Source organism: Oncorhynchus masou, chromosome 2 (assembly GCF_036934945.1).
Source record: "Oncorhynchus masou masou isolate Uvic2021 chromosome 2, UVic_Omas_1.1, whole genome shotgun sequence".
Taxonomy (NCBI): domain Eukaryota; kingdom Metazoa; phylum Chordata; class Actinopteri; order Salmoniformes; family Salmonidae; genus Oncorhynchus; species Oncorhynchus masou.
The window spans coordinates 22203719-22230290 of NC_088213.1; the positions used below are offsets into that span (position 1 = coordinate 22203719).

Below are 26572 nucleotides of genomic sequence, written 5' to 3' on the forward strand. Positions count from 1 at the left end.
TGCTGCTCTGTACCATCACTCATTCATATATCTTTATGTACATATTCTTTATCCCCTCATACACACAAGTGTAAGACAGTCGTTTTGGAATTGTTAGATTACTTGTTGGTTATTACTGCATTGTCGGAACTAGAAGCACAAGCATTTTGCTACACTCGCATTAACATCTGCTAACCATGTGTATGTGACAAATAAAATTTGATTTGATTTGAAGAGTATTATAGAGGTGAACTCACCTTTATACACAAGTATGTTACCCAGTGGAGTGATACACAACGCATTAATCAAGAGACTGGCTACAACTCAAGTGATCAAATTATGTAGTCAAATAAAATCAATTGGAGACTAAGGATACACCGTAGTTATTGATAAGAATAGTTCTCTGCCCCAACCACTTCCTCTGCTCTGCAGTCTGCACACATCAACCAAGCCCACAGAGAGCTACTTATCTTCCCCTGCATCTCATCTCCATCCCAGTAGGCCTGGGCCTCACCTCTCCCTCCAGAACAAAGGCACCTGACTGCTGGCCTTGGCAGCAAAGCCCCCCTCCTCTCCCCTGGTCCTCCAGACCACCAAGTTGACATTGTACATCCTGCTGTAATTATGCTGCCTGTCGACAGACTGGTTGACTCCCAAATAGCACTCGATTCCCTACAAAGCTCGTCAAATGTAGTGCACTATATAAGGAATAGGGTGCTATTTGGGATGTAGGGCAGCCAGCCCTGCTCATTACTTCCTCTCCCTGGGTTGTGATGACAGGCAGCAGAGGCCACTCTGAACACAACACAGGCTGGATCAATAAATTAGCCATCACAGTCGTGATGAACTCCTCCACAACCGGATGCTATTGGCCTTAGAGGTCTTTATAAGCCATAAACACATTGGCCTGTGGCTTTGAGAGGCTCTTATTATCGCCTATAGTTGGAATGTGGCACTATCAGGTTGAGTACGTAAAATACAGAACAATGCATGAACCAGCGGTCAGCACCATGTGGGAAATGGTATGGATGCCAAACAAACTGACAGACTGTAGCCTATAATCATAACAGAATGTGTGTTAACGCTTACAATCATATTGCCAGAACAGACCCACATACAAATGCTGTCATGTATCCCATCCCATCATCACATATTCATATTAAACTTCTGCTGCTAAAGTGATGTATTCATTGTTCATATTAAACCATGTGAATATAAATACTGCATTCACGACTCCATTCACGGGAAAATAAGGCAGCTATGCTGGTTAGCATCAAACATCAGTTTCATAAAGGGCCTGATTGTTATTCTAAATACTGTCACTTCATTCCACTCATCTCAGTGCTGGGAATTGGACAAACATGCCCATTGAAACAGTAAGAATAGTTGTCAATCACTGCTGCTTTGACAGAATGTAGCTCAAACTGCTAATAATGTAATGGATGAATACACACATTTAAAAAGGTCAGAGCAGTTTCTAATACAAGGAGGAAAAGGCTTTTGATTGATGTTTCGTGAATGTCAGATGTGTGTAAGCATGAAAACGATAGAAGTTAATGCTGGGGATGACGGACCTGCAGTGCATACTAAGCATCAATAAGAACGGTTAAATAGTTCTTATGGAGGAATATTTTACAAATGGTTAAGTGGAAAATTAACCAGGGTTGCGTTCAGTAAGACAAAACTGTGTGCAACAGCGGAATTCAACGGAAACGGTACTGTTCGACCAGTTGAAAATCATTGTGATTATAGTGCTGCACGAGTTGTGATTTCAGATGGTCACACCCATATTGATCAGGCCACACATATCAAATCTGAACAAACATACCTCAGACTGTTGTCATGACGTTGGCCTGGGGTTAGGTTTATGACAGTCATAAATACCTCTTTCCCCTTTTTCCTCTCTTTACCCTACTGATGTCACATTTGCAAAACCCTTGGTCAACATAGAGATTCTGGGAACATCAGAAGGTGGGGGGAAATGAACTATATTCTGGTAATCCGACCAATTGAACATATGAGGTGGTACTTAATGAATATGATGTCAGTTTGGTTGTCATCTGAGACATTCTCATCAATGATAAGATGACAAACTCTACAGTGGAAAGTCTATACATCAGAGTTATCGGATTCACATGGAATTGTTGTTCAATTTAAATGTTTGAATATGAAATTATTCATGATGGGATGAAACGTGATTTTAGCTTCTAAAATGTGAGATTTTGTTTTTCATAAGATTGAGCAGAGCCCTATCAGTTGCCCGCCCCTGTGAAGGTACATGGGCTATAAAACGTTTCAAACATGCCCTCCTCTCCCTTCCTATATAAGCCCTTGGTGACAATATAACCTGTTCCGAGGACGACGGTCTGATGTCAGAATGGTTGAGATAATAACTACAGAACGAAGCCAACATCAGCGTGAGCTTTGGTTGTGAATGGTATAAACTTTGAACTCTTATTCACTACAGAAGTGATACCTCCTAGCCGTTGAGTTAGCAACAGCCGCTGCAAACGAGGGTTAGGAAGGAACAGACAGAGTATCCCGTCTACCACACAACGACATTACTACAACGTATTCAATTTACCAGCAGAGACATTCTTCAAAGGACTCGGTTGGGCAACACGGCCTTCCATCTACCACCAACCTAGCGAAGCGCAGCTCAGAGTAAATATTTATTGCATTTTCCTTTTCCAAATGGACGGTAATTTAGAATGCATATGATACTGTATTTACGATAGCACAGCTTTGTCCTTTGTTCCTCAGTCTTCCCACTCTTTCACTCAAACCCAGCCCTTTTCTTTTGTGTAACCAGCGGTCATATCTGTTCCGCCCGCTAGGGACATTTTCCTTTATAAATATGTGTATGTGTAATTCTGTGTGATTAGTTGGGTTTAATAATGTATTTACTAAATACCTAATTTTGTATTGCTGATTTAAATTGTTAGCCAGGGTTCGTGCAGATAACCAAGAAATTACAACTTTCAGATGAGACTGAATTAAGATGACGATTAATATTGACTGCTATTGATTTAAAATATTACTAGGTCTTTAAGAGTTTATTCGGAAGATAACCGCTCTATAAATATTATTTTGTGGTGCCCGACTCTAGTTAATTACATTTACATGATTAGCTCAATCAGGTAATATTAATTACAGGTTAATTATTTTATAGAATAGCATGTCATATCACTTAATCCGGCATAGCCAAAGACGACACTGTTGATGAACGGTACGCAAAGTTTTAGGGAAACGTGTCGTTCAGTACAAACCATCACACAACCTAGCAAACGTTGATGCGACCAGAACGCTCCCCATGTGTATTCAAATACTTCATTGCTTTTCTAAGACAAGAGTGGAAGACCAATCCTCTGGGAAAAGCCATGCAGCCCCTCCATCGGCTTCAACAACTAGACCAGAGCCCAGTTTCCCAAAAGCATATTAAAGCTAAGTTAATCATTTAAACCACTGAGCTCAATGGTTCTAATGATGAACATAGCCTTACAATGCTTTTGGGAAACCGAACCTAGAGCTGTTAAATTCCGGTCCTGGAGAGCCCACGCTACTGCTTTTAGTTTCTACCTGGCAGTTAATTGCACTTTCCTGGTGTCCTCAGTCTTATTAGAAGAAGAGCATGAAAACTAGAAGTGTTTTGGCCCAACAGGATTGGCATTGAACAGCCCTGAACTAGATGAAGAGAAGGGAAGGTGCCAACCCCATGTAGAGTGACATTACCTTACCCTGGCAGATCAATAGGATCAATGACTCATTTCACAGACATACCTACCATACTGGGATTGGTTTGTTGTCCCAACAGAGCTACCAGTCAGTCTTCTCTGAAACATTATGTACCCAGAACATCTTCACTAAAAGGCCATGTCTTTTACTGGCACGCCAAGGACTAAACTAGGGAGTCTTCTGAACCATGTACTTGTTGTCCATAAAACTGCCCCAAAAAAACCTAGCTTGCACAGCAAACATTTCAACATCCCACTTTTTCTGCCACTCATAACAGTGTCAACCTTCTGCTTACCAGCTGAAACCAACAAGTCTACCTCTAGTCATACTCCAAGATTCTTATAGGCTAAATGACAAGTTTGCCCAGCTTTACTAGTGGTCCTTTACAAACAGCAATAAAATAAGAATGTATCAACACTGTACATGCAGTCATTTGAATAATCATTCACCACATGAAAAAATAAGAAACATTATATTCGTAGTATTCTCAAAAGGATCGAATTGTAGTTATACCAAGCAATGGTAGGCTATACCGTGCAAAATGAATGGTCAATTGATGATATTCTGCATTTAATAGGCTACATGATCACAGTGGTACGTCAATGCAAGTCAAGGGGTGTGGCACTACCATGCGCTGCAAGAAGGCACACATCTTTAAATCACAAAGTAAATAGAGTAGTTCGTGGAAATTCCACAGCCAACAATTATCCGGACCGTTGCATTTTCCTGGTTACAATGTTGCGGTTATTATGACGAGCGACACCTTGATATATTGTAGCGACCAGCACCCACGCTGATGCAAAGCTCACGGACGTGGAAAACTGCTGCTGAAATACAGGACGAGTGTGGTTGGATTTAAAATGAATTCGCGTGCTTATTCGGCCAAATTCACTATGCAATGAGTGCCTCTGATATAGGGAAACAGCTTGGCACACTGTGTTGCGTTTCATATGAAACAGATCAAAGCATAGATACTTCAATGGCGTATCATGTATAAACTGAGAATGCAAAGTTTTAAAAGGTGTCTAGTCTAGTGGTACTCACTGATGGTAGCGGCTATCGGGTTATAATATGGCGGTTTAAAATCGCACCCCTCCATGCAGTTACAATTGAATTGCCATGACCCCTACTCATGCACAGCCTATATTTCTAACAAGAATGTAGGCTATTTGTTACATTGGATATACTCAGTAATGTTAAGTTTACAAAGGTGGTGTTATTATAAAGGGCTCAATTCGCCACTGTCATTTCACAAACAGAGCGACCCCAAAACACATGGACTTCGACTCCTGTCTTTTTACCAAACGCAATATATGTGGTAATTTATCCGAAATGGTACATTTGGGTCTAAACTACTGAATTGCCTGTAGTAGTATGAAAATGCAATGACGTTAATGTGAAATTCCTCCACAAACAACATCTTCTGCAGCCTAATCTCACACCATGAAATGTGATTTTGACCATAAATTCCCGAAAAGTAGGGGACATGCTCACGAATTGAAATAAACAGTATGCACAACAGTTCAGAGTTTACATCTCAGTAAAAACTATGCAGTAAGGATAACTCTGAAACAAGACATACAATCCCATTCATTCGATAGTCAAGCAAGGTTTCTACATCGCCTTGCTCGCTGTTTTGCAACGCACTCCCATCAAATCCCTAATTAAACCAAGCATGGACAGAGAGAATGTCTCATTTCGACGTCTATTCAAGAAGCGGACTGGACATAATAAACCGGCAGAAAGTGCTATCCTACCTGCTAATGTTCTACTGCTTCATTGCCTGCAATCAGCCCTTCAGATGCACATATAACCAGAAGTACTGCTCTATTGAGTAAAAACCCCTCCTCGCTGAGGAAATCTCAAAGTGGCCAAATAGTGAACTGTAGTGGTGTTGGAAGAAGGGGGGGGGGTTGCGGCGTGTAAGGGATAGCGCTGGGAGAGCGGAAATACGTCATAAAAGCGGGACCTTAAGTGGCTTTGTAGTCACTTCTGCATTGTAGACAATTATGTCCGTAGCTGTGTTCCATCTACTGTCGTAAAAAGCGCTTTGAAGTCCATTAGAGGATAGGGTCTGAGAGAGACGTCGCCATGGTACCACACGCAGGGGCATAATAGTGAAACATAATAGAAGTAGATCAGATGTAACATACGTTTCCCAAACACCACACAGACTTACCACATCATTGCGCACATGTTAGGCTACACGTCATGAAATATATTGAGACAAATTACTGACAGTAGCCTAGAAGTAGCAAAATATAACTGAATTGACTATACATGAAATGCACAGCACTAGTCAAAAGTTTGGATACACTTACTTATTCAAGGGTTTTTCTTCTACATTATAGAATAACAGTGAAGACATCAAAACTATGAAATAACAGATATGGAATCATGCAGTAAAAAAAAGCACTAAACAAATATATTTTAGAATCTTCAAAGAAGCCACCCTTTGCATTGATGACAACTTTGCACACTCTTTGCATTCTCTCAACCAGCTTTATGAGGTAGTCACCTGGAATGCATTTAAACGAACAGGTGTGCCTTGTTAAAAGTTAATGTGTGGAATTTCTTTTTATTTGAAGCATAATTGTATACCTTGCTTGTTTGTATCAATTGCAAAGACATTGGCAAGTTTGTATTTGTAGTCAACTTTGTTATGAAGTTATCAGCAGAGAGTTAGGGATGAACCATGTGATTCTATGTTTAGTGGAGATTTTCTGTGTATAAAGTGAAGCGGTAGGCCAAAAAATCATCTAACTACACACTTAGCCCCCCCAGTCTACTATAGAGGAGGAACGCTGTGTAGCCAAACTTGGCCCTTGTTTTCAGGGCAGAGTGTAGTAGAGGAAAGAATTTGGCACTCGTTGTCAGGGCAGAGGAATGTGAAAATAAGACAACCCCGTAAGGTGGTGTTAACCCACAGAGTGAGCTGCAGACAGAAGTATAAGGACAACATTATTCCAGGGATTCTGGTGTGAACACCCTGGAACACCTACACTCAGTTCAAACCGCCTGCTGCTAATCCTTACCCTTAGTTCTCATGTTAGGCTTTACTCTGTCCAAATGTTTTATTCTATTTACTATACTAAATCATCTTTCAGTATAAGGAAGTGCGTTGATAAGCACATTGTAATTACTAATGGAGTACAAGACTGCTCCTAATATAGTATTAAAATAATATATGCTGAACAAAAATATACACGCAACATGCAACAATTTCAACGATTTTACTGAGTTACAGTTCATATTTTATTTGTATTTTTTCACCTTTATTTAACCAAGTAGGCTAGTTGAGAACAAGTTCTCATTTACAACTGCGAACTGATCAAGATAAAGCATAGCAGTGTGAACAGACAACAGCACAGAGTTACACATGGAGTAAACAATAAACAAGTCAATAACACAAGAGGAAAAAAAGAGTCTATATACATTGTGTGCAAAAGGCATGAGGAGGTAGGCAATAAATAGGCCATAGGAGCGAATAATTACAATTTAGCAAATTAACACTGGAGTGAAAAATGATCAGATGGTCATATTCAAGTAGAGATACTGGTGTGCAAAAGAGCAGAAAAGTGAAAAAATAAAAACAGTATGGGAATGAGGTAGGTAAATTGGGTGGGCTATTTACAGATGGATTATGTACAGCTGCAGCGATCGGTTAGCTGCTCAGATAGCAGATGTTTAAAGTTTATATTGAAGTAAAGTCAATAGAAATAAATAAATTAGGCCATAATCTATGGATTACACATGACTGGGCAGGGGTGCAGCCATGGGTGGGCATGGGAGGGCATAGGCCCACCAACTGGGGAGCCAGGACGAGCCAATCAGAATGAGTTTTTCCCCCACAAAAGGGCTTGATTACCAACAGAAATACTCCTGTTTCACCAGCTGTCCGGTCTCAGACGATCCAGCAGATGAAGCTGGATGTGGAGGTCCTGGGCTGGTGTGATTACACGTGGTCTACGGTTGTGAGGCCGGTTGGACGTACAGCCAAATTCTCTAAAATTACGTTGGAGGCGGCTTATGGTAAATAAATGAACATTCAACTTTCTGGCAACAGCTCTGGTGGACATTCCTGCAGTCAGAATGCCAATTGCATGCTCCTTCAACACTTGTGGCATTGTGTTGGGTGAAAAAACAGCACATTTTAGAGTGGCTTTTTATTGTCCCCAGAAAACAAATTTGAGCACAAAATTTGAGAGAAATACTCTTTTTGTGTATATGGAACATTTCATTTCAGATCATGTAACATGGGACAAACACTTTACATGTTGCATTTATATTTTTGTTCAGTGTAGTAATACTGTAAGAACTCGTAAAAAGATCAAGTCTCACTCAGTCTGGACGTGTATAGCACAAGGATGTCTACAGGTACAGTGGGGCAAAAAAGTATTCACTCCTTCTTACGATGGAGTGGCTTCGTAAGAAGCATTTCAAGGTCCTGGAGTGGCCTAGCCAGCCTCCAGATCTCAACCCCATAGAACATCTTTGGAGGAAGTTGAAAGTCCGTGTTGCCCAGCAACAGCCCCAAAACATCACTGCTCTAGAGGAGATCTGCATGGAGGAATGGGACAAAATACCAGCAACAGTGTGTGAAAACCTTGTTAAGACTTACAGAAAACGTTTGACCTCTGTCATTGCCAACAAAGGGTATATAACAAAGTATTAAGATAAACTTTTGTTACTGACCAAATACTTATTTTCCACCATAATTTGCAAATAAAATCATTAAAAATACTACAATGTGATTTTCTGGATTTTTTTCTTCTCATTTTGTCTGTCATAGTTGAAGTGTACCTATGATGAAAATTACAGGCCTCTCTCATCTTTTTAAGTGGGAGAACTTGCACAATTGGTGGCTGACTATAAATACTTTTTTGCCCCACTGTATATGTTTATGGTACAGCAACCTAGTAATGTTATATTTGGTGCAATTAAAGCAAACTCAATAAGTGAGAAAATATAAAGGCATATTTAGAAACCAGATTTCACAGAGATTTATTTTCACTCCGACACATCATGTTCAAACATCTTGCTTCCTCTAAAACAAGTAACCGCAGGAATCAATGGGATAGACTTCAAGGCTCGGGCCTGAATCCAACTTGACTGTAGATTCATGGAAATGTCTTCATATGGAGGTTATAATGTCATGCTTCTGTATTACACACAAAAGCAGAAACAGAGTGAAGACCACTTTCCAAAACGTAATATGCTAATGTGTGTCTACCTGTGGTTAGTGAGAAGAGATTAGCACCGTTGTCTCAGTGGCACCCTACCAGATACATGAAGGGTTATATGAGTTACTCTTTCTTTTAAGGAAATTATTTTAGTTTCTGGAAGGAAAAAATAAAATAAAAAATAAAATCAGTATTCCATACTTGTTCCAAATGTTTTTTAGATTCCTTAACCTATGTTTTACCAAAACAAGTTAGTATGGCTGAGTTAAATTCCATAAAAGGGCTTGCCGCATGTGGATGAGCATTAAAATAAGGCTATATTCAGCCATAGCCCTTCTCTGGTTATTTTATGACTGCTGTATGACAGGTCAAATAAAGTAAATACTGCCACCCCGTGATTACCCGTGAGAAGTGCAAACATGTGCCCCACACCTGCTGCTTGTAAGAGGGCATGATTTTTGTACATTACCAAAGACACTTCCTCTTTGGAATGACATGCGGTAACTATCTGGGTTAAAAAGAGAAGTCAGATCATAGTTCCAGTCTCAAACATGATGTGGCATCTAAAAAGGTCAAATTGAAAGACGATCATGCCTGTGTTGGAGACAAAGGATTCAGTCTCACACAGCTGGTTTTGGCTATCATGGATACAATCATTTTAATGAACAAATTAATCAAACAAGTTAATTCTACTTTGGTAATATCCTTATTTGTGGCAGACCAACTAGTAGAGCAACCCCTCTTCTTCCTCCTCCTCCTCTTCGGCTGCTTTGGGCTCAGGCTTCCTTATGGAGGATTCCATCCCAGGCAGACTTGTCCTCCTCCGGGCAGCCGTCTCAATCTTCTGCACCAGCTCCACGTCCCAGGGGTGGGTGACGAAGCTGAGCACCTCCCCATCCTCCACACTCCCTACCCGGCCCACCCGTCCAGCCCGGTGGATATAGTCCGTGTGAGATTCTGGGAAGTCGTAGTTGACCACCAGACAGACCCTCTGGGTGTCCAGTCCACGAGAAGCGATGTCGGTACAAATCAGCACGTCTACCTATAGGGATAGAATGTGAAACGTAGCCTATAACATGTCTCTGTTATTAATAACATGTTAGCTACGTGTTTTGTTATGATCTGTGGTCAATGTGTTATTGTTACTGGGTATCTTTTTAAAGTGTTTCTTTATTGTGTGACATAGAGCTTGTCACACAATATGGACATAGATATTGTCACATGGAGTTTGATAAAGAATTTGAAACTGCATAAGCAGACAAAGTATTTTCTCGTCTCATATCACCTGTCCCTTCTGGAAGGAATGGAAGATTCCAGCCCGGAGGGAGGCAGGCATCTCCCCCTGCAGTCGGACGTGTCTCAGCCCCATGTCCTCCAGGGAGTAGCCCAGCCAGTTGACTGTAGAAGCCCGGTTACAGAACACCAACACCCCAGCCTTGTCCTGCTCTGCTGCCTTCAGCGCCTGGTGGAGCTCCAGAAGCTTGTCAGCTCCCCTCACCTGAACATGGAATAATATAGATTTGTTATATTTAGTATACTATAAATTATATTATATTGTTTATATTTCAATAATTTAATGCTATAAATTACTACATCATTTATAGTATACTAATGTAATTCATAGTATTCTGTCAAACAATTTAAAAAAAAGTTAAATCGCAGGATTTGCTATGATGAATCGCGCGATTAAATTCAGAATATGCTCAATTTGAACTGTAATAGATTTTTAGACAAAAAGCATTATGGAATATTGACGTCTTGATTTTGTCCAAAGTAACGGTAAGCAAAATCTGATAAATTGATGAACTCTTTCTTTAACCTCAATGTCAACTTGATTTGACATCGCATTGTTGTTTTTAGCTGTATAGATGATGTATTTTTAATGCCTTCAGACAATGTGAATAATCACGATAAAAAAAAGAAAAAGTACACTAAAATTATTGCAGTTAACTGATTCACTTTGACAGCTCTACTATAAAAACCTAAGTACTCGTACATGGTTTTTATATAGGCCCCATAGACACTTTACAATATTGAAGAACACCAAAGAAACAAAACACTAATACCAAACCAATGAAAACAAGAAAAAAAGTGGGGAATACCTTCAGGAAGGTCTGTTTTACATGTGGCATGAGGAAGTGAAGATTCTTGCTCTTGATGGTCACCATGCTTCCCAGGTCCGTCACCTATAAGAACAAGTCAGTCTCATTTTAATGTGCATTTTTCATGGGTCTCAACACATTTTACATAATGAGGCAGGAATATGCACTACTTTTGACCAGAGTCCTATGTGGTAGTGCACTATAGTATAGGGAGTAGAGTGTATAGGGAGTTTGGGACGCAACCAATGTAGGAAAAAGTAATGATGATAACCTGGCTGAGAACCTCTCCGACCCCACCGGGGAAGGTGGCCCCCACAACCACCAGCTGGGCCTTGCGGGTGGAGCCGGGGCCCTGGGTCTCTGAGGGGTCACAGGCCACACGGGTCTGGGCCAGGATGCGCTCCAGCATGCCAGAGAAGCTGGGATCAAACATGGTGTCTGCCTCGTCCACCACCATGAAGCTCAGCTCCCTCAGGTCTAGGTAGCGTCTCCGCAGGGCCTTGACAAGGGCACCAGGTGTGGCCACCAACACATCCGGGGGACCCTTGGTGAAGGCCAGCTTGATGTTGCCCACACCTCTCCCACCTCCCACTGTCTTCACCATCAGCCCGAATGGGCCACACAGGCTCCTAGCCACAGCTGAGACCTGGTCAGCAAGTTCTCTAGAGGGGACAATGATAACAGAGCGTGTCCTGGGTGTGGTCTCTATAGACTCGGAATCTGCTGCTTTCTCAGCCTGTAGTTTGTGAATGACAGGCAACAGGTAGCTCAGGGTTTTGCCGCTGCCCGTCTCAGCTGCGCACAGGATGTTGTAGCCTTTCAGGAGCTTGGGGATGGTTTGTAGTTGAACGGTTGTAGGGCGAGTTATGTTGTCCTTGCCCAAAGCCTCCACTAAGTCCGGGCAGAGGTGAAGGTTGTGAAATGTAATAGGTTTACTCTTCTCTTTGAGTTTGTCACCCTCCTCATCCTGGATTTCAGTGACAACGGGTGGAGTACGCTGAGTGTTGTTAACCGTGAAGTAGTCACCAAATGATTTGTTGTGTTTCCATCCTTTGGAGGAGAGATGGGGCTGCTCAAATTTCCCAAGTGTGTAGCCTGCGGACTGATTCAGTTCTGGGTTCTTGCTTTTGATTAGGAGCTTGCCAGCCTTGATGGTGTTGACTTTGTTCTTGCCTCTCACTTGCTTCACATTTTCTACCTGCTCCTGCATGTGTCTAGGAATGCGAATGACCACAGGCTGTGCTGTGGTTGACATGGGATGGGCACCACAGGCTGAACTGGTTGTACCATGACTACATGCTAGTGCTCTGAAATGACCCGAGAACGAGTAGTTGTGTTTTGATATCAACGTAAACAATACTGAGTAGCCAACCTTCACAGACTGCATTCCGATGGTAAGTTAACTAGCCTACTAGCTAGCTAACGTTAGGTAGGAGGAATCAGCTGGTGCACGTCTTCACAAATAGACAATATCGTTTCTGTTGTATTTCATTATAGTGTATAATTTATCAAATGCCCTCCGAGAACAAGATATATTTGATTATATACGTTTTTACCGGACTGTATTTTCCGTTCAATTTTCAAACATTTAAATGCATATGCGTCGGTGGCGAATAATGATGACGTCAATCTGTCGCAAGAGATGACGCCTTCCCGATTGAATAGAACGGGTAGCCCAGATAGAAATCTAATATATAGAATGGACATTTCAACAACAAAAATATTGCTCTCCAGTTTTTGTTTTTATGACATTTTGCTGTTTAGAAAGTATGTTAGATGTAATGTACATTATGGAACGTTTTTAATAGTATGTGTCAGCTACCTGTGGAGTACTCAAATGGAACAGGGTCAAATGTGTGGGCCAACTTCCATCCACAGTGGGATCAGTCTTATATTTATTTTTTGTGTTAATGTATTATTGCACTTGAGTACAACTTGAGTTTGGCTGTGTGGATTGGAGACAGACAGCCACGTCATTATTGTGTTTCAATACTGGGTTATTTGTTCAATTCAATTATGCATGTATCTGTCTTAAAACCATTTTGATATTGATCCTTACTAGTATGGTTAAACTTTGCTGTGTACGTATGTGTGGTAGACTAGTTTGATGAGCTTCTATCCATGCTCTGCCATGATGATACATGTACTAAATCATTATTGTAGACTATTGTACTGAAGAGCCACTGACAACCTGTGGATCTTTTTTACATTCTAAATCCCCAGCCCATACCTGTTTGAACTATTTTATAATCATTTATATTCAAATCGATATTTTGCGATAACCTTATGGTGACTTCCAGGACCACTGCTCATTCAGGTCTTCTTTGACACCGCTGACCTAAAAGAACATACTTCATAAAATAGAATAGACTTGTACATTTATACACTAAAAAACAAACAAGAAAGTCATACATGTATTGAACTTCTCTCCACCCTAGATCAAAGCCAATGTGATGGTACAACCCACATGATGAGCTCATAGCTCTATTCACGCTGGACCTGATGATGAGGGTTGCCTCTGATGATCTCTGTGGTTCAGTAATTACTGATCTGTCACCAGTATTGATCCCTCACCAGGCACAGTTCCCATGCTCTGAATGAACCGGTTGTCTGATTGATTTTCTGAAGCGTCAGAACATCACACATACGCTGCCAGTAATAGGGTGTCTGACTGTGACACGTGTTGACTGTTGGTTCAAGCGTTGGGCAACACTCTGACATTGCTATCAAGAACAGTACTGGTGGCAAAAAGGGGAAAAATAGAAGAGCTTTGACAGTATTAGAGAGAACTACGGGAAAGAAGTGAGCAGTGAGGAGAGGCGAATAATGTTGGGTCTTGATTGATTTTGCTGTTGTTCTTTCAGTAAACAGTGGAGGGCAGCCTACATCAAGGATGAAAACCAGTAAGTCAAACCCGTAAACCACAAAACCTGTCGTATGCTCCACTCAATGTCTATCCTGTGTATGCATTTTACACTCTTCTTCAGAATTTTTGTACCAATTTCTCAGCCAATTTTTCCAGTATACTTTTGCATTTTTTCATAGTTAAATAAAGGTTCAATTTAAATGTAAAACAATTATGAATAGGCTACATGGTGTCTACATGTAGTTATTTTCACTTAGGTGTTCAATCAAAATGCTTTTCACTGTTATACTCAGTTCAGTTATCTACCAATATGAAATATATATATTCCTGCCATTTGCTTTCTTGTGGTTCTGTATTTTAATACAACCAAGCAGGCCTAAAGAAAATCCTTTAGATTTCAGATAAAATACATCTGAAATAATCCTGTCTTCTCCATATTTAGAAAGTTAGAAATAAGCCTCCTTCCTCAAGTGAGGAATTCAGACAGATTCTTGTGCAATATAATAATAACAGCCAATATTTAACCCATATTATGGTTCATGTCAGTCAAGGTGATGCATTGAAGTTGTGCAGTCTGTGTACTATGCTGTGCAGAAGCACAAGCCTCAATCCTTGAAAGAGAGCCTCACATACCTCTCTGACACACAGGACAAGTGAGGGGGTAGAGGGTTTATTTTTTCCCTCACTACTTTCTTTACGAGAACTTAATAACGTTAACCACATCCACACCCTCCCACACAATTTGTGTGCACTGTGTTCTTTATCTTCTCCCTTTAAAGATAAGATAAGAAGATAAGAGGCACACGGGTAACCTGAATTAAGCAGCAACCAGTAGTGGGTCTGGAGACATGCTCTTACAGCAGTAGTGTTATAATGCCTTGGGGTCATGACGATCATATACATTACATACCATACATACCCATGCATTCTGCATTGTACTCATACAGATGTCAATAAAACAAATAATAACCTACCATACAAAAGAGAATGCATACAAATCCTACTGAGTCAGTGTTTACAGTGTTGGACAGGTTGTGAGGTAGACAAGAGCTAAATCTGTTATTTACTTTTTAAATCTTATTAAAATATTTTTTGAATATGGTTTATTAAAACTGGATGTTCAAAATAACTTTTATGAAATAACATCAGGGAACTTCAAGGTTAGTAAATTATGTTATTTCTCTATTTTGGCCACATAACACCTTTGTACATAACACCCTTGTCCTATATAAATCCAATCATTTTCCCATAATATCAATATCGCAGCTATAAAATGCAGTGGTTAGTTTGTTGCCTAATGTACCAAAAGAGAGGGTTATGCTTCAACACTGAATAGTCTTTTGAATTAAACTGTCATTTCTAAATTAACTCAACCATGCACTGTCAAGGTAACATACCTATAGCAGTTTTATCAGTATGATCTCAAACGAGTATATATTGTAATCGATTTCAATTTCGCCAGCTGATGGCATACAGTGAATGTCAGTGAGGTTTACATGTATTGAGTGCTTTTGCTTGGAAATGTAGACCACAGGAAATGTGATATTTTTTCCGCATTGCTTTTGTGAACATCAGCGTCTGTACGCCCACATGTGTCAAACAAAAACATTCTCGTGTTTTTTTCTTATCTTTGCTGTATCCGTTATCTTTCCGAATATTCAATAAGAGGATTCTGTGTATGCAGGTGTTCTGTTTCAATGCACCCCAGAAAGCTGCAGAAAAATTCATATTTTTCTATATAGACCTATATCACTACTGGAATATATTCCCCTAAACTCCACAAATATGAACAATGTCCAAGAAGAGTTATCAATTAATGATTTATGTCGGTTCTATAAAGTCATATTCATGTACTTAATGTATTATTGTGGAGAAATTAGCAGTAAAGGACATTTCCCTTTGATTTCTGTTGACGTATAACTCCTGTGCATATGTCATATAGAGTCAGACATCGGCACTTTACGGTTTCCATTGTTGAACGATGTAATCCAGTAAGAGGGGACATTCAACTGTCCTCTATGATATTATTGGACCTCCCTGGTTTGATCAAACTTCTCTGGTGTGATTAAACCTCTCTGATGTTATTAAACTGCTCTGATGTTATTAAACCTCTGATGTAATGGAACCTCTCTGATCTTTTTTTTAACCAATTGAGCAATTCATTTTTATGATGTAGAAATTAATATTCTAACTAATGTAGCTATGTATTGCACTATGAGGTGCAATGATGTTAGGAGAATGTCCCTGTTTGACATATTTATATGGCTGTATCTTTAACCAATAACCAGCAACTTTTATTGTTGCACTTCCAGTACATCAATCAAAGCCACAACAGTACAGAGGCTTATAGAGAAGGCCCTAAGTGATCCAGTATAGCTTTGCATAAGTAGATGGCTGGGTCACAGAGGGGAAATCTTGATACTATCAGGAGGAACAACTCTCTGAGCTGCTGGGTTTATTTCTTATTTATTCTACCATCAGATTCACCCTGCAATAATTCCTAGTAGCTCTTCTTAGCTTTCTTTACCAGTTGAAACCCAGTAGTGCAAGGCTCTATCTGAGCTAAAGTTATTGCACTATTTCTGATCTGTACATTGCATTCTTGAATTATTATATATATATATATATTTGTATTTATAATGTGACCCTCAGCTTTCATTCACTGTTATCAATTTTAAGCTTTCATTCAGTTAAAGTAATATATATATATATACAATATAGTTACAATATAGTTACAATATAGTTAAGAGAGAAGGGTTGAAGGTTGGCTATAATTTGGTTTAATCTATTAATCTAATGGTGCACAGAATGGTTGGCAGTGATACAATTAAAGTGATTGTGAAATCTGCTCAACACGAAAGGGTCAAAAGGTTTACTTGATCTGCCCAGGCCAGGAAAACTATCCGTATAGTCTATCGGGAAGGGTTCCGCGACTGGTGGCCCATTTTTATAAATGTTGGACATAAAAGACTGTAAAAACACCAGCAAATCAGCTCCACGTGATTTTAGTTTTGGAAATCTGTTCCAAAGTATTCCCACGCGTAATAGAGACATACTGTATATGTGATCATGTAAAAATGTAAGCAAGGTTTGAAATGTTTTAGTCAAATGGTATATCTTTTTGAGCTTCTTGCGGTCAATTTGCAGTCTACAAATGATTTGTAATTATGTTCCGGACCCCTGACCATCTGCTCAAGAAAGAATCGTCCCGCGGCTGAATCTAGTTGATGATCCCTGCTTTAGGGTATAGGATATATTGAACTAATCACATAAGCAATGCATTCCAGGAAAGTGTGATGGCCTACTTAGTATAAGGACAGATTTAAATACTAATGCATATGTCACAGACTTGATCATCGACATGCAGAACTATTGCATAGACCTTGGGGCAGGCAGTCTGTTGTATTCCTATAGCCCAAAAGGTAACGTGAACACAGAACATTTAGTTAATTGGAGCCAGCATGGTCCGTTTAAACTGTAATTGTGTCTGGTAGAGATGTAGGCCAATAGTATATGAGAGCCTGCATACATTCAAAATAGGGATTGAGACATTATAAATGAAAATGTGTTATGATCTCAGATTAAGTGAAATTTTATTTGGATTAAATCCGAGTAGGACAACAGTGCTGTACATCTAGATAACTTTATTATAGCTATAATAAGGTTCATGTTGAGACAATGAGTTTCAATATGAGATTTATCTACATATCCTAGGAGCTCTTGCCAGCCTTATCCGTGTTTGTGGGTGTGTGTGAGATAAATGTTTACTGTTAATTTCTGATTTTTTATTTAACTTTTATTTATTATATACATTAACTTGCTTTAGCAATGTAAACATACTGTATGTTTCCCATGCCAATAAAGCCCTCTGAATTGAATTGAGAGACAGAGTGCTAACGCTCTGTTGTGTTCCCGGGTTTGCTGACGTCACTACTGGAACTGCCCTGTCACGCGCAGTTAGTAAAAGTTGGGATAGAAGGCGCTCCAGTGAGAGTCAGTTTCACCGACAACCTTGTCTGTCTTGTTGACACCAAACAACGATAAATCAATTTAATGTTCGCAAGGACAAAAGAGTAGACTCGTTGTAGGACAATCAAAAGTTTAACGAGCATTGTATTACCAAACGTCGCCGGGGAGGAAGAATCATTTTTGGATTTCTAATCAAGGAAGAAAAACTAGTTCACGCCGCTCCCGGGTCGATTGCTCGCTACAATTTTGATTTGCTAAATTAAACACGTTTTGTTGTTTCAGTTAACGTTAGTTCTGTAAATGTTGTGACATTTAAAATAGTATTTTGCATTAGCCGTCGTTCGTGTGACGGGTGAACCAGAGCTGTCAACCCCGATGACTACTGCAAATTGCACTGGTAATGAGGAGCTGGACTTCAGGCTGATCTTCGGAGAGGACGGCCAACAGCAGTCGCTAGGCCCCGCAGGTTAGAATTTGATCTTTGCTGCGAATACCCAATAAACTTCTCTTGACGTAGAAGAGTGCACAGATGCGATGACATTGCAAACAACAAGAACATTGCAGAAGGGGCATTGGTTGCAACACATTAGCTAATGTGAAAAAGCTAGGGAATGTTCTGGCAGCAGAAAGTAGAATAAGTAGGCTAAACATCAACATTAGTATTTTCTATTTTTGTATGTGCAGTAACACACGGACTTTTCCACAGTTAAAATATGGGGTTTTAGGAACATGAGCCTAAACAGCAAACAAGCGCGCGACAACAGCTGTCAAATAGCGGTGTCCTCATGCTAACTATCTAATTCCCACCAAAAGTTGCAAGACTGTACTAAATAATGTATAAAGAATATATTTAAATACTGCAGCACATGCTGAAATGTGTATGTGGCTCCTAGCATAAATAATAATGTAGCTAGCTAGAAATGTATTTCAAAAGACAAGCTCGGCAGCTGAGTAGGTAAGATGGCTAGCTCACGAGAGGACACAGCTGTCAGTTATTCAGACACCTTGCTTAACAAGAATGCATTATGCCTGCCTACAGCTCTACTTGTTTCAAACATTCGCTCCAATCAATCCATTTTATTATCGATTATGCTTCAGAAAACGAATTGAATAGGTTTGAAACAGCAATGCCATGAACTTGGCAGCATTGGGAACGTCATATTGTAAGAAACTACCATGCATGCGTTCACAACTCTTCCATTTGATTTAGAATTCCATTTGTAATCTAACTAGTTAGTAACGTTAGTGGTCATGCAATCGATGTTGTTGATCATAATACTGAATAGAACTTAAAAAATACAATAATTAGACATAAATAGCAATATAGTGAATGTAATATTATAGTTATTAGTATTACAAGCAAGCAAATATTCTATATTTTTCTGCTTAGTTATTCTAAATGACCTCATAAATTAAGAGGTTATTACATCAAGTAGTATTACTCCCTTTAACTATTCATTTGTAATGCAGATAAGAGGTTATTACATCAAGTAGTATTACTCCCTTTAACTATTCATTTGTAATGCAGATAAATGTGTGAGGTGTATTTTTAAATTAGAGTATTTGGTACGTTGACTATGCAGCTTGACAAAACACCATTACAACAACAAACAACACAATAAATTAAACTGAATTAATAAACTGAAACTACATATTTCCCAGTATACAAGACACCTCACAACCTAGTTTATACAGTTTTTTTTGTGCATAATTTCTTTGGCCAATAAGTCCAAACACATCCAATAACCCTATGTCACCCTGCTGCCATTTCAATCATGTCTGCAGTTTGCGCCCAGTTTGCCGGCCACAGTGGCCCAATACAGTATTTGACTCTCACAGATAGAGGTGTGTGTGTGTGAAAAGGTGGGGGTTCATATCAGAATCTCAGTGTGACCAGGTGTGCAGAGAAAGAACCAGATCTGTGGAAGTCTGGTGATGCATCATGCCACAATATTCTATTTGTGTTTTGTTTGTGTATTTTGGACAGTTGTTTTGGAAACAAGACCAGACAAGGGGTTTAACCATTCTGAGACAAGAGAAGACAAGCAAGCTGCCATTCATTCATTCATAACCACAGATCTGGGAGTTCCATGCTATTTCAAAAGCATCTGTCTTTCACATAGCTAGAATACATGCTTGGATTCTGTGAAACTGCAAACTGTTTTAATTCAAACCCTAAATTCAGTGTAGGGCGACTGCAACTTACATTTTATCTTGAAAGCTTGATTACCAGTTTTGATTAAATAGGACCAATATCTGCAGAGTTAGACAGAGTTAAGCCTAGCTCTGCCCTTTTCATGAAGCTCTCGCAATACTATGAATCCAAGGCTTTGCTTGTCCTTTCTCCGCCGCAATCAATTTTTCCCTAGATTATAAAAAAGTCTAATTTGGAGACGAGTAGGGAAAAGTGAAAAAAGTGCTTTTGGAATAAGTCAAGGAATAAAAACGCCACTGTGCAAGTGGTTTTAATCTGGTTGGACTGTGTAAGCCTTGGCCCGTATGGCTAGTGCCTGTTCACATTAATAACTGGAGTGTAACGCAGAGACACAGAACCAGAGTAACGGTGAGTAGAACGGTATGGCTCCAAGTTTAATTGCTCTCTCTCTTTCTCCTTCCTCCTCAGTCCTAGCCTCACTCACACAAGTCAGGGCTCGCTAGAACAACCTGGAGCACTGCTAGTAAGCTTTCAGTCTGACCAACTCTACCGCAGTAGGTCTTATCTCTGTGTATAAACATGTGATTAAGAAGACTGCACTGTGTCACACTTGGCCTCACTCACTCACTCACTCACTCACTCACTCACTCACTCACTCACTCACTCACCACTCACTCACTCACTCACTCACTCACTCCAGCCCAAGCCTCTCTTTCTCTCTCTCTTTCTCTCTCTCTCTTTCTCTTTCTCTCTTTCCCTCTCTCTCTCTCTTTCTCTCTTTCCCTCTCTCTCGCCCTCTCTCTCGCCTTCCTCCTCAGCCCTAGGCTCTCTTTCTCTCTCTCTCCTTCCTCCTTAGCCCTCCCTCTCTCTCTCCTTCCTCCTCAGCGCTCGCCTCACTCACACAAGTCAGGGCTCTCTAGAACAACCTGGAGCACCTCTATTTCCTACATTTGTATTTATTTAGTTTCTTGAACCATGCTATTAGGATTGTTCATCAAAGAGGATCATACTGTTAACAGCAATTATATGGTTATTAATAAAGTAACTATGAACCCAGAGAAATAGCCCAGCAGATTTCCATCCTCTCAAATAGAACAGTAGGCTACACCTTAGTTACAGGTAGTGACAGACATGTTATTCTCAGTCACTCTCTGAATCCCGTCAGTAAGGTATGTAGTACCCAGCTGTTTGTTTACATAGCCTAATTGAATAGTAAATGTTAGTGTAAGAACCAGTGAGAAAAAACACATGAGCCTATGTAGTCTAGACCCACCCCATTTCTTAACTTGTCAGTCTGTCCTACTCTACCGCAGTAGGTCTTACCACTGTGAATAAACATGTGATTAAGAAGACTGCACTGTGCCAAGCTTGGACTTTCTCTTCAAAGGCTTTATTCGCATCGGAAACGTGTTTACATTGCCAAAGCACGTGAAATAAACAAACCTGAGAAGACACAAAACAACATCAACAAAAAAATATTTGAATTTAATAGTAAATATTGCATTCAAAAAGGTTTAAAAATATATTTGTTTTATTATCAGCTATGTACAGTGTTTTAGCAATGTGCCAATAGTTGTAGTACGAATAATAGGGAAAGATAAATATTAGTGGTATATCCACTGGCTGCCCTTTGATCAATGGCAATGGGCTACACATCTTGCTGAAGAGATTGCAAACTGAGGTATTTTGTCTAACAGATATGGGAGTTTATCAATGTTTGATTTGTTTTTAAATTCTTTGTCAGTGTGATCTGTGGGAAATATGTATCTCTAATGTGGTCATACATTTTACAGGGGGTTAGGAAGTGCAGCTCAGTTTCCACCTCATTTTGTGGGCTGTGTGCACATAGCCTGTCTTCTCTTGAGAGCCAGGTCTGCTTATGGCAGCCTCTCAATAGCAAGGCTATGCTCACTGAGTCTGTACATAGTCAAGAATGTTCTTAATTTGGGGTCAGTCAAAGTGGTCAGGTATTGTGACTCTGTGTACTCTCTGTTTAGGGCCAGATAGCATTCCAATTTGCTCTGATTTTTGGTTAAGTCTTTCCAGTGTTTTAAATGGTTATCTTTTTGCTTTCTCATAATTTTGTTGGGTCTAATTATGTTGCTGTCCTAGAGAAGAGTCCCCTCAGCCAGCGGGTACTGGGGCTCTGTTCACAAACAGACTCCACAGAGCCCCAGAACCAGCTGGCTGAGGGGACTCTTCTCTAGGTTAATCTCTCTGTAGGTGAGGGCTTTGTCTCTTTCTCTCTCTCTCGTGATTTGTTGTTCAGGAAATGCAGTTCCCTTTGAAGTGAGGCATTCCAGTGAGTGCTGTAGTAAAAGGCAGTAGCCTAACTCAGTCAATGCTGAAGGGTTTCCCCCCACTACTGTAGGTCTATAACGGTGTTGAATGGAAGAGTGAAAAACATGGACTAATAAGTCCTTCAAATCAAATAACAATTTGACAGAATGTTCAACTCTACTGCCAGGATTAGGCCTAAATTAGTCTAAAGTAGCAACCTGTCACTTTGACAAGGTTATTAATTTAAAGGGTAAGGGCGTATTCACTTCTCACTGAAACTCGAGAGTAGTGGGGATAAACTATAGATAAACTGTAAAATGGTCCTTTTTTCCCTTATGATATTTAAGAAACAAACTGCTACTCTTTTTCTATCCCTACATGGTAGCTAGTGTGCTCATGTGTAACACTAAACCTTTTAGGAGCCTTTTGACCCTGTCTGCCTTCTCATCCTTCCAAACTGCCATGGCCGTATGACACAAAAGGTGTCATAGAGAAGGTGGCTGGAGGTAAGTGAGGGCCCCATTGGGTGGCAGTCTAGAGGTGGTGTCAGTGAGGGCTCCATTGGGTGGCAGTCTAGTGGTGGTGGGAGTGATGGCCCTATTGAGTGGCAATCTTGTGGTGGTGGGAGTGTGGGCCCTATTGAGTGGCAGTCGAGAGTAGAGGTCGACCGATTAATCGGAATGGCCGATTAATTAGTGCCAATTTCAAGTTTTCATAACAATCGAAAATCTGTATTTTTGGGTGCCGATTTGCAAAAAATGTTTCAACTTTTTTTAAGACCTTTATTTAACTAGGCAAGTCAGTTAAGAACACATTCTTATTTTCAATGACGGCCTAGGAACCGTAGGTTAACTGCCTTGTTCAGGGGCAGAACGACAGATTTTCACCTTGTCAGCTCGGGGGATCCAATCTTGCAACCTTACAGTTAACTAGTCCAATGCAATAACGACCTGCCTCTCTCTTGTTGCATTCCACAAGGAGACTGTTACGCGAATGCAGTAAGCCAAGGTAAGTTGCTAGCTAGCATTAAATTGATCTTATAAAAAACAATACATCATAATCACTAGTTAACTACACATGGTTGATGATATTACTAGATATTATCTAGCGTGTCCTGCGTTGCATATAATCTGACTGAGCATACAAGCATACACGTATCTGACTGAGCGGTGGTAGGCAGAAGCAGGCGCGTAAACATTCAACAACAGCACTTTCGTGCGATTTGCCAGCAGCTCTTCGTTGTGCGTCAAGCCTTGCGCTGTTTATGACTTCAAGCCTATCAACTCCTGAGCTGAGGCTCGTGTCACCGAAGTGAAATGGCTAGCTAGTTAGCGCGCGCTAATTGTCGTTTTGTTGCTGGTACGAGCCCAGAGAGGAGCGAGGAGAGGGACGGAAGCTATACTGTTACACTGGCAATACTAAAGTGCCTATAAGAACTTCCAATAGTCAAAGATTAATGAAATACAAATGGTATAGAGGGAAATAGTCCTATAATTCCTATAATAACTACAACCTAAAACTTCTTACCTGGGAATATTGAAGACTCATGTTAAAAGGAACCACCAGCTTTCATATGTTCTCATGTTCTGAACAAGGAACTGAAACGTTAGCTTTCTTACATAGCACATATTGCACTTTTACTTTCTTCTCCAACACTTTGTTTTTGCATTATTTAAACCAAATTGAACATGTTTCATTATTTACTTGAGGCTAAATTGATTTTATTGATGTATTATATTAAGTTAAAATAAGTGTTCATTCAGTATTGTTGTAATTGTCATTATTACAAATAAAAAACTTTTTTAAAAATCGGCCAATTAATCGGTAGTGGCTTTTATGGTCCTCCAATAATCGGTATCAGTATCGGCATTGAAAAATGATAATCGGTCGACCTCTAGTCTAGAGGTGGTGGCAGTCTACAGTGCCCAGACATGCAATGTGGGCTTTAGATTGTAGTGCAATGACAGAGGGGGAGTGGGCAGCTCCTCCCCCCTGTTGTAAAGGGGAACAGGGAAAGGTTCTGTCTTGCTCTTTCCTTTCTCTTACCCTTTTTTGTCTTCTTTCTTTCTCTCTCTTCTGGTCCTTTTTCTCTCACCTGTCTGGCAGCTCTGGGTCTGTCATCATCGTACCACCTCAGTGCTGTGCAAGCCTCAACAAGGACCATGCATGCTTCCTCTCTTTTTCCTCTTCTTCTTCTTCTCCTCCCTGCCACCTCACCCACAAAGGATATGGGAGACCACCAGTTATTTCCATCTAAGAGAGAGCCTGATCCAGACTAATGAAATCTCCAGATGCTGGCAATCTTGGCGTAAACTATCTGTAATCAGGCTTGATTTGGCGTAAGCTAGTACATCGGTTGACATGTTGGTATGTTGTAGAGTGGAATTTGTACAGAGTTTGATGTTGTAATGTAGTAGTATTGCGAAACCCAGTGAAGAAATCAACTAAGTGACAGTCTGTCATTTATTTGGAGGAGATCTGTTGCTCTTGACTTTTAGTTTGTTATTGTGCTTGCCCCAGCTTCATCTGTCTGGACTTGACTCCTGGCTCTGTCTGTCTCAGTCGTGGGAAGGACTGAAATTACATCGCTCTCATGGTGGACTATATTGGGCTCTCAGAGAGAGTGGTAGAGGGCAGCAAGCGGCAGGTTGCAGACAGCTCTGTTAGATCAGGAGTCCCCCAGCAGCAGGCAGGTCTGAAGCTGTCCAGTCCACAGAGCAACACTGCTTCACCGTTAACGTTTAACGGGAGCTTGGAGCGGAAGAATGTTGTGCGCCACATCAACAGGTGAGTGACTGTATGTCCGACTCCCAGACTCTGGCCAGCTGTGTGTGTTGTGGGGGTGTAACCGGCTCAGATGAGAGACTGGGTCTGTGTTGCAGGACCCTTATCAAGTGTGTCTGGAAGCATTATTCCTCTAATTTATGGAGTTTTCCTTTGTGAAAAATGAGTCACATTCAGGCCTATAACCAAGGTTAAACTGAGTGGTGAAGACTTAAAGCTGCAATCTGTAACTATTTGGGCGACCTGACACAATTCGCATAGAAATATGTGTTTTTGAGCTGTAATTCTCATTGACAGCAAGTCTAAGAAGCAGTAGATCTGTTCTATGTGTGCTATTTTTATGCTTCTCGTTCTTAAGTTTCTTTTTTGCATATTTCACTTTCAGTTTTGTACATCAACTTCAAACAGCAGAAAATACAATATTTTTGGTTATGGAAAATACATTTCACAGAGATTTAGATGGTACAATGTCTACACTATACTAGCTTTATTTGTCTCATAAACTGAAATTAGGCGAACTATTAGAACTTTAGCAACCAGAGCAATTTCTGCATAGTGCACCATTAAACATACTATGACCACTAACACTACAGTCTCGACTGCTGTGTATTGTACTCTATGCAGGACTCCACATGTTGAAAGTACATTAGGTATTTGGGTTATAATGTAGCCTATCTTTGTTCAGTGGAGCACACAGCTTAGAGTGAGAGGGCTTAACAGTTTGGTAGCCAGCAGTGAACCCTGGTTGGATTCGTTAACACTGATGATATGTGGGCTAGTTGGCCAGGTGGGTGCCCCAACCCCCTAACCCCCCAGAGTGGACAGTGTGGAGCTGAGCTGAGGGGGTCTGGCCTGGAGGAGTCCTGGTCTGGAGTGATGAGAGAGACATTTGTTTCCCAGGGCGAGGCACGAGCAGCAATGTGTGGCATCTGTCTTCTTTAAATTTAGTGTAACTGAAGCTCCCACTGGCCGTGCTACACTGTATCAACATGCGGGGGAAGAAGAGAAAGTTGTTGAAATCTTGCATTTAGTTTCCCCCCTCCCTATTCCTCTTTGAAGAGGCGGGGCATATTGCACTGGTCTCAGTAAGAGCTGCTGCTGCTGAATCCCAGTTTATTCTAGGCTGTGCCTTTAAGCCCTGTTTTAGTCAGTGGCGACACTGCCCCATCTGTTTTGAGCTCCACCTTTCTATAAAAATAACCTACTTTTTGGGGAGGATGCCTGTTTTGTATGTTATTGTGACAGTAATACATGTCATGTATCAGTTTACAAACGATGTACAACAATATATAAAAAATAAATTGAGTTAATAAAGCCACATTCAAACTTGGTCTCGTTTTTGCTTACTTAAGGCAGCTCCAAAATACAGGTGTTTCAGCCTAGCTCAGTGCTTTCTTTGGTGGTGGGGCAACCAGCGGAACATATACGGAGCGTAGGGGTTGGTAATGTTCTCTAGTTGCGCCGTGATTGGCTCAGTGTTCTGTCACTCATGGGGACACTAGGTCACTGCCATATCTAA

The 26572-nt window shown here is 40.5% G+C and overlaps 3 protein-coding genes across 4 annotated transcripts in view; 1 reads left to right on the forward strand and 2 right to left on the reverse strand.

The window, feature by feature from the left end:
• LOC135556954 (talin-2-like) overlaps nt 1-5605 on the reverse strand; it is a 134870-nt gene extending 129265 nt beyond the window's left edge. For both annotated transcript variants that reach the window (XM_064990339.1, XM_064990340.1), the window contains exon 1: nt 5472-5605. The gene's annotated coding sequence lies outside the window, so the exon portion shown is untranslated. The remainder of the gene's footprint in view (nt 1-5471) is intronic.
• Nucleotides 5606-8443: 2838 nt separating this feature from the next.
• On the reverse strand, nt 8444-12614 carry ddx28 (DEAD (Asp-Glu-Ala-Asp) box polypeptide 28). The gene is made up of 4 exons (XM_064990341.1): nt 11271-12614; nt 11000-11083; nt 10183-10395; nt 8444-9939 (listed from the first exon to the last, which is right to left on the reverse strand). The coding sequence occupies exons 1-4, from the start codon at nt 12384-12386 to the stop codon at nt 9622-9624; spliced, it is 1731 nt and encodes a 576-aa protein (XP_064846413.1). The 5' UTR covers nt 12387-12614; the 3' UTR covers nt 8444-9621.
• A 5226-nt stretch (nt 12615-17840) lies between these two features.
• Nucleotides 17841-26572, forward strand: part of LOC135556996 (nuclear factor of activated T-cells, cytoplasmic 3-like) — an 86843-nt gene continuing 78111 nt past the window's right edge. The window contains 1 exon segment of the mRNA XM_064990342.1: nt 17841-18300. Coding sequence (XP_064846414.1) covers nt 18210-18300 — 91 coding nt within the window. The 5' untranslated portion in view covers nt 17841-18209.

Coding starts and splice junctions, on each gene's coding strand:
- ddx28 (XM_064990341.1), bottom strand. CDS start 12,386: ATGCAGTCTGTGAAGGTTGGCTACTCAGTATTGTTTACGTTGATATCA. Junction 10,396..10,999: donor TAAAACAGACCTTCCTGAAG/GTATTCCCCACT, acceptor TTCCATGTTCAG/GTGAGGGGAGCTGACAAGCT. Junction 9,940..10,182: donor ATTCCTTCCAGAAGGGACAG/GTGATATGAGAC, acceptor CTATCCCTATAG/GTAGACGTGCTGATTTGTAC.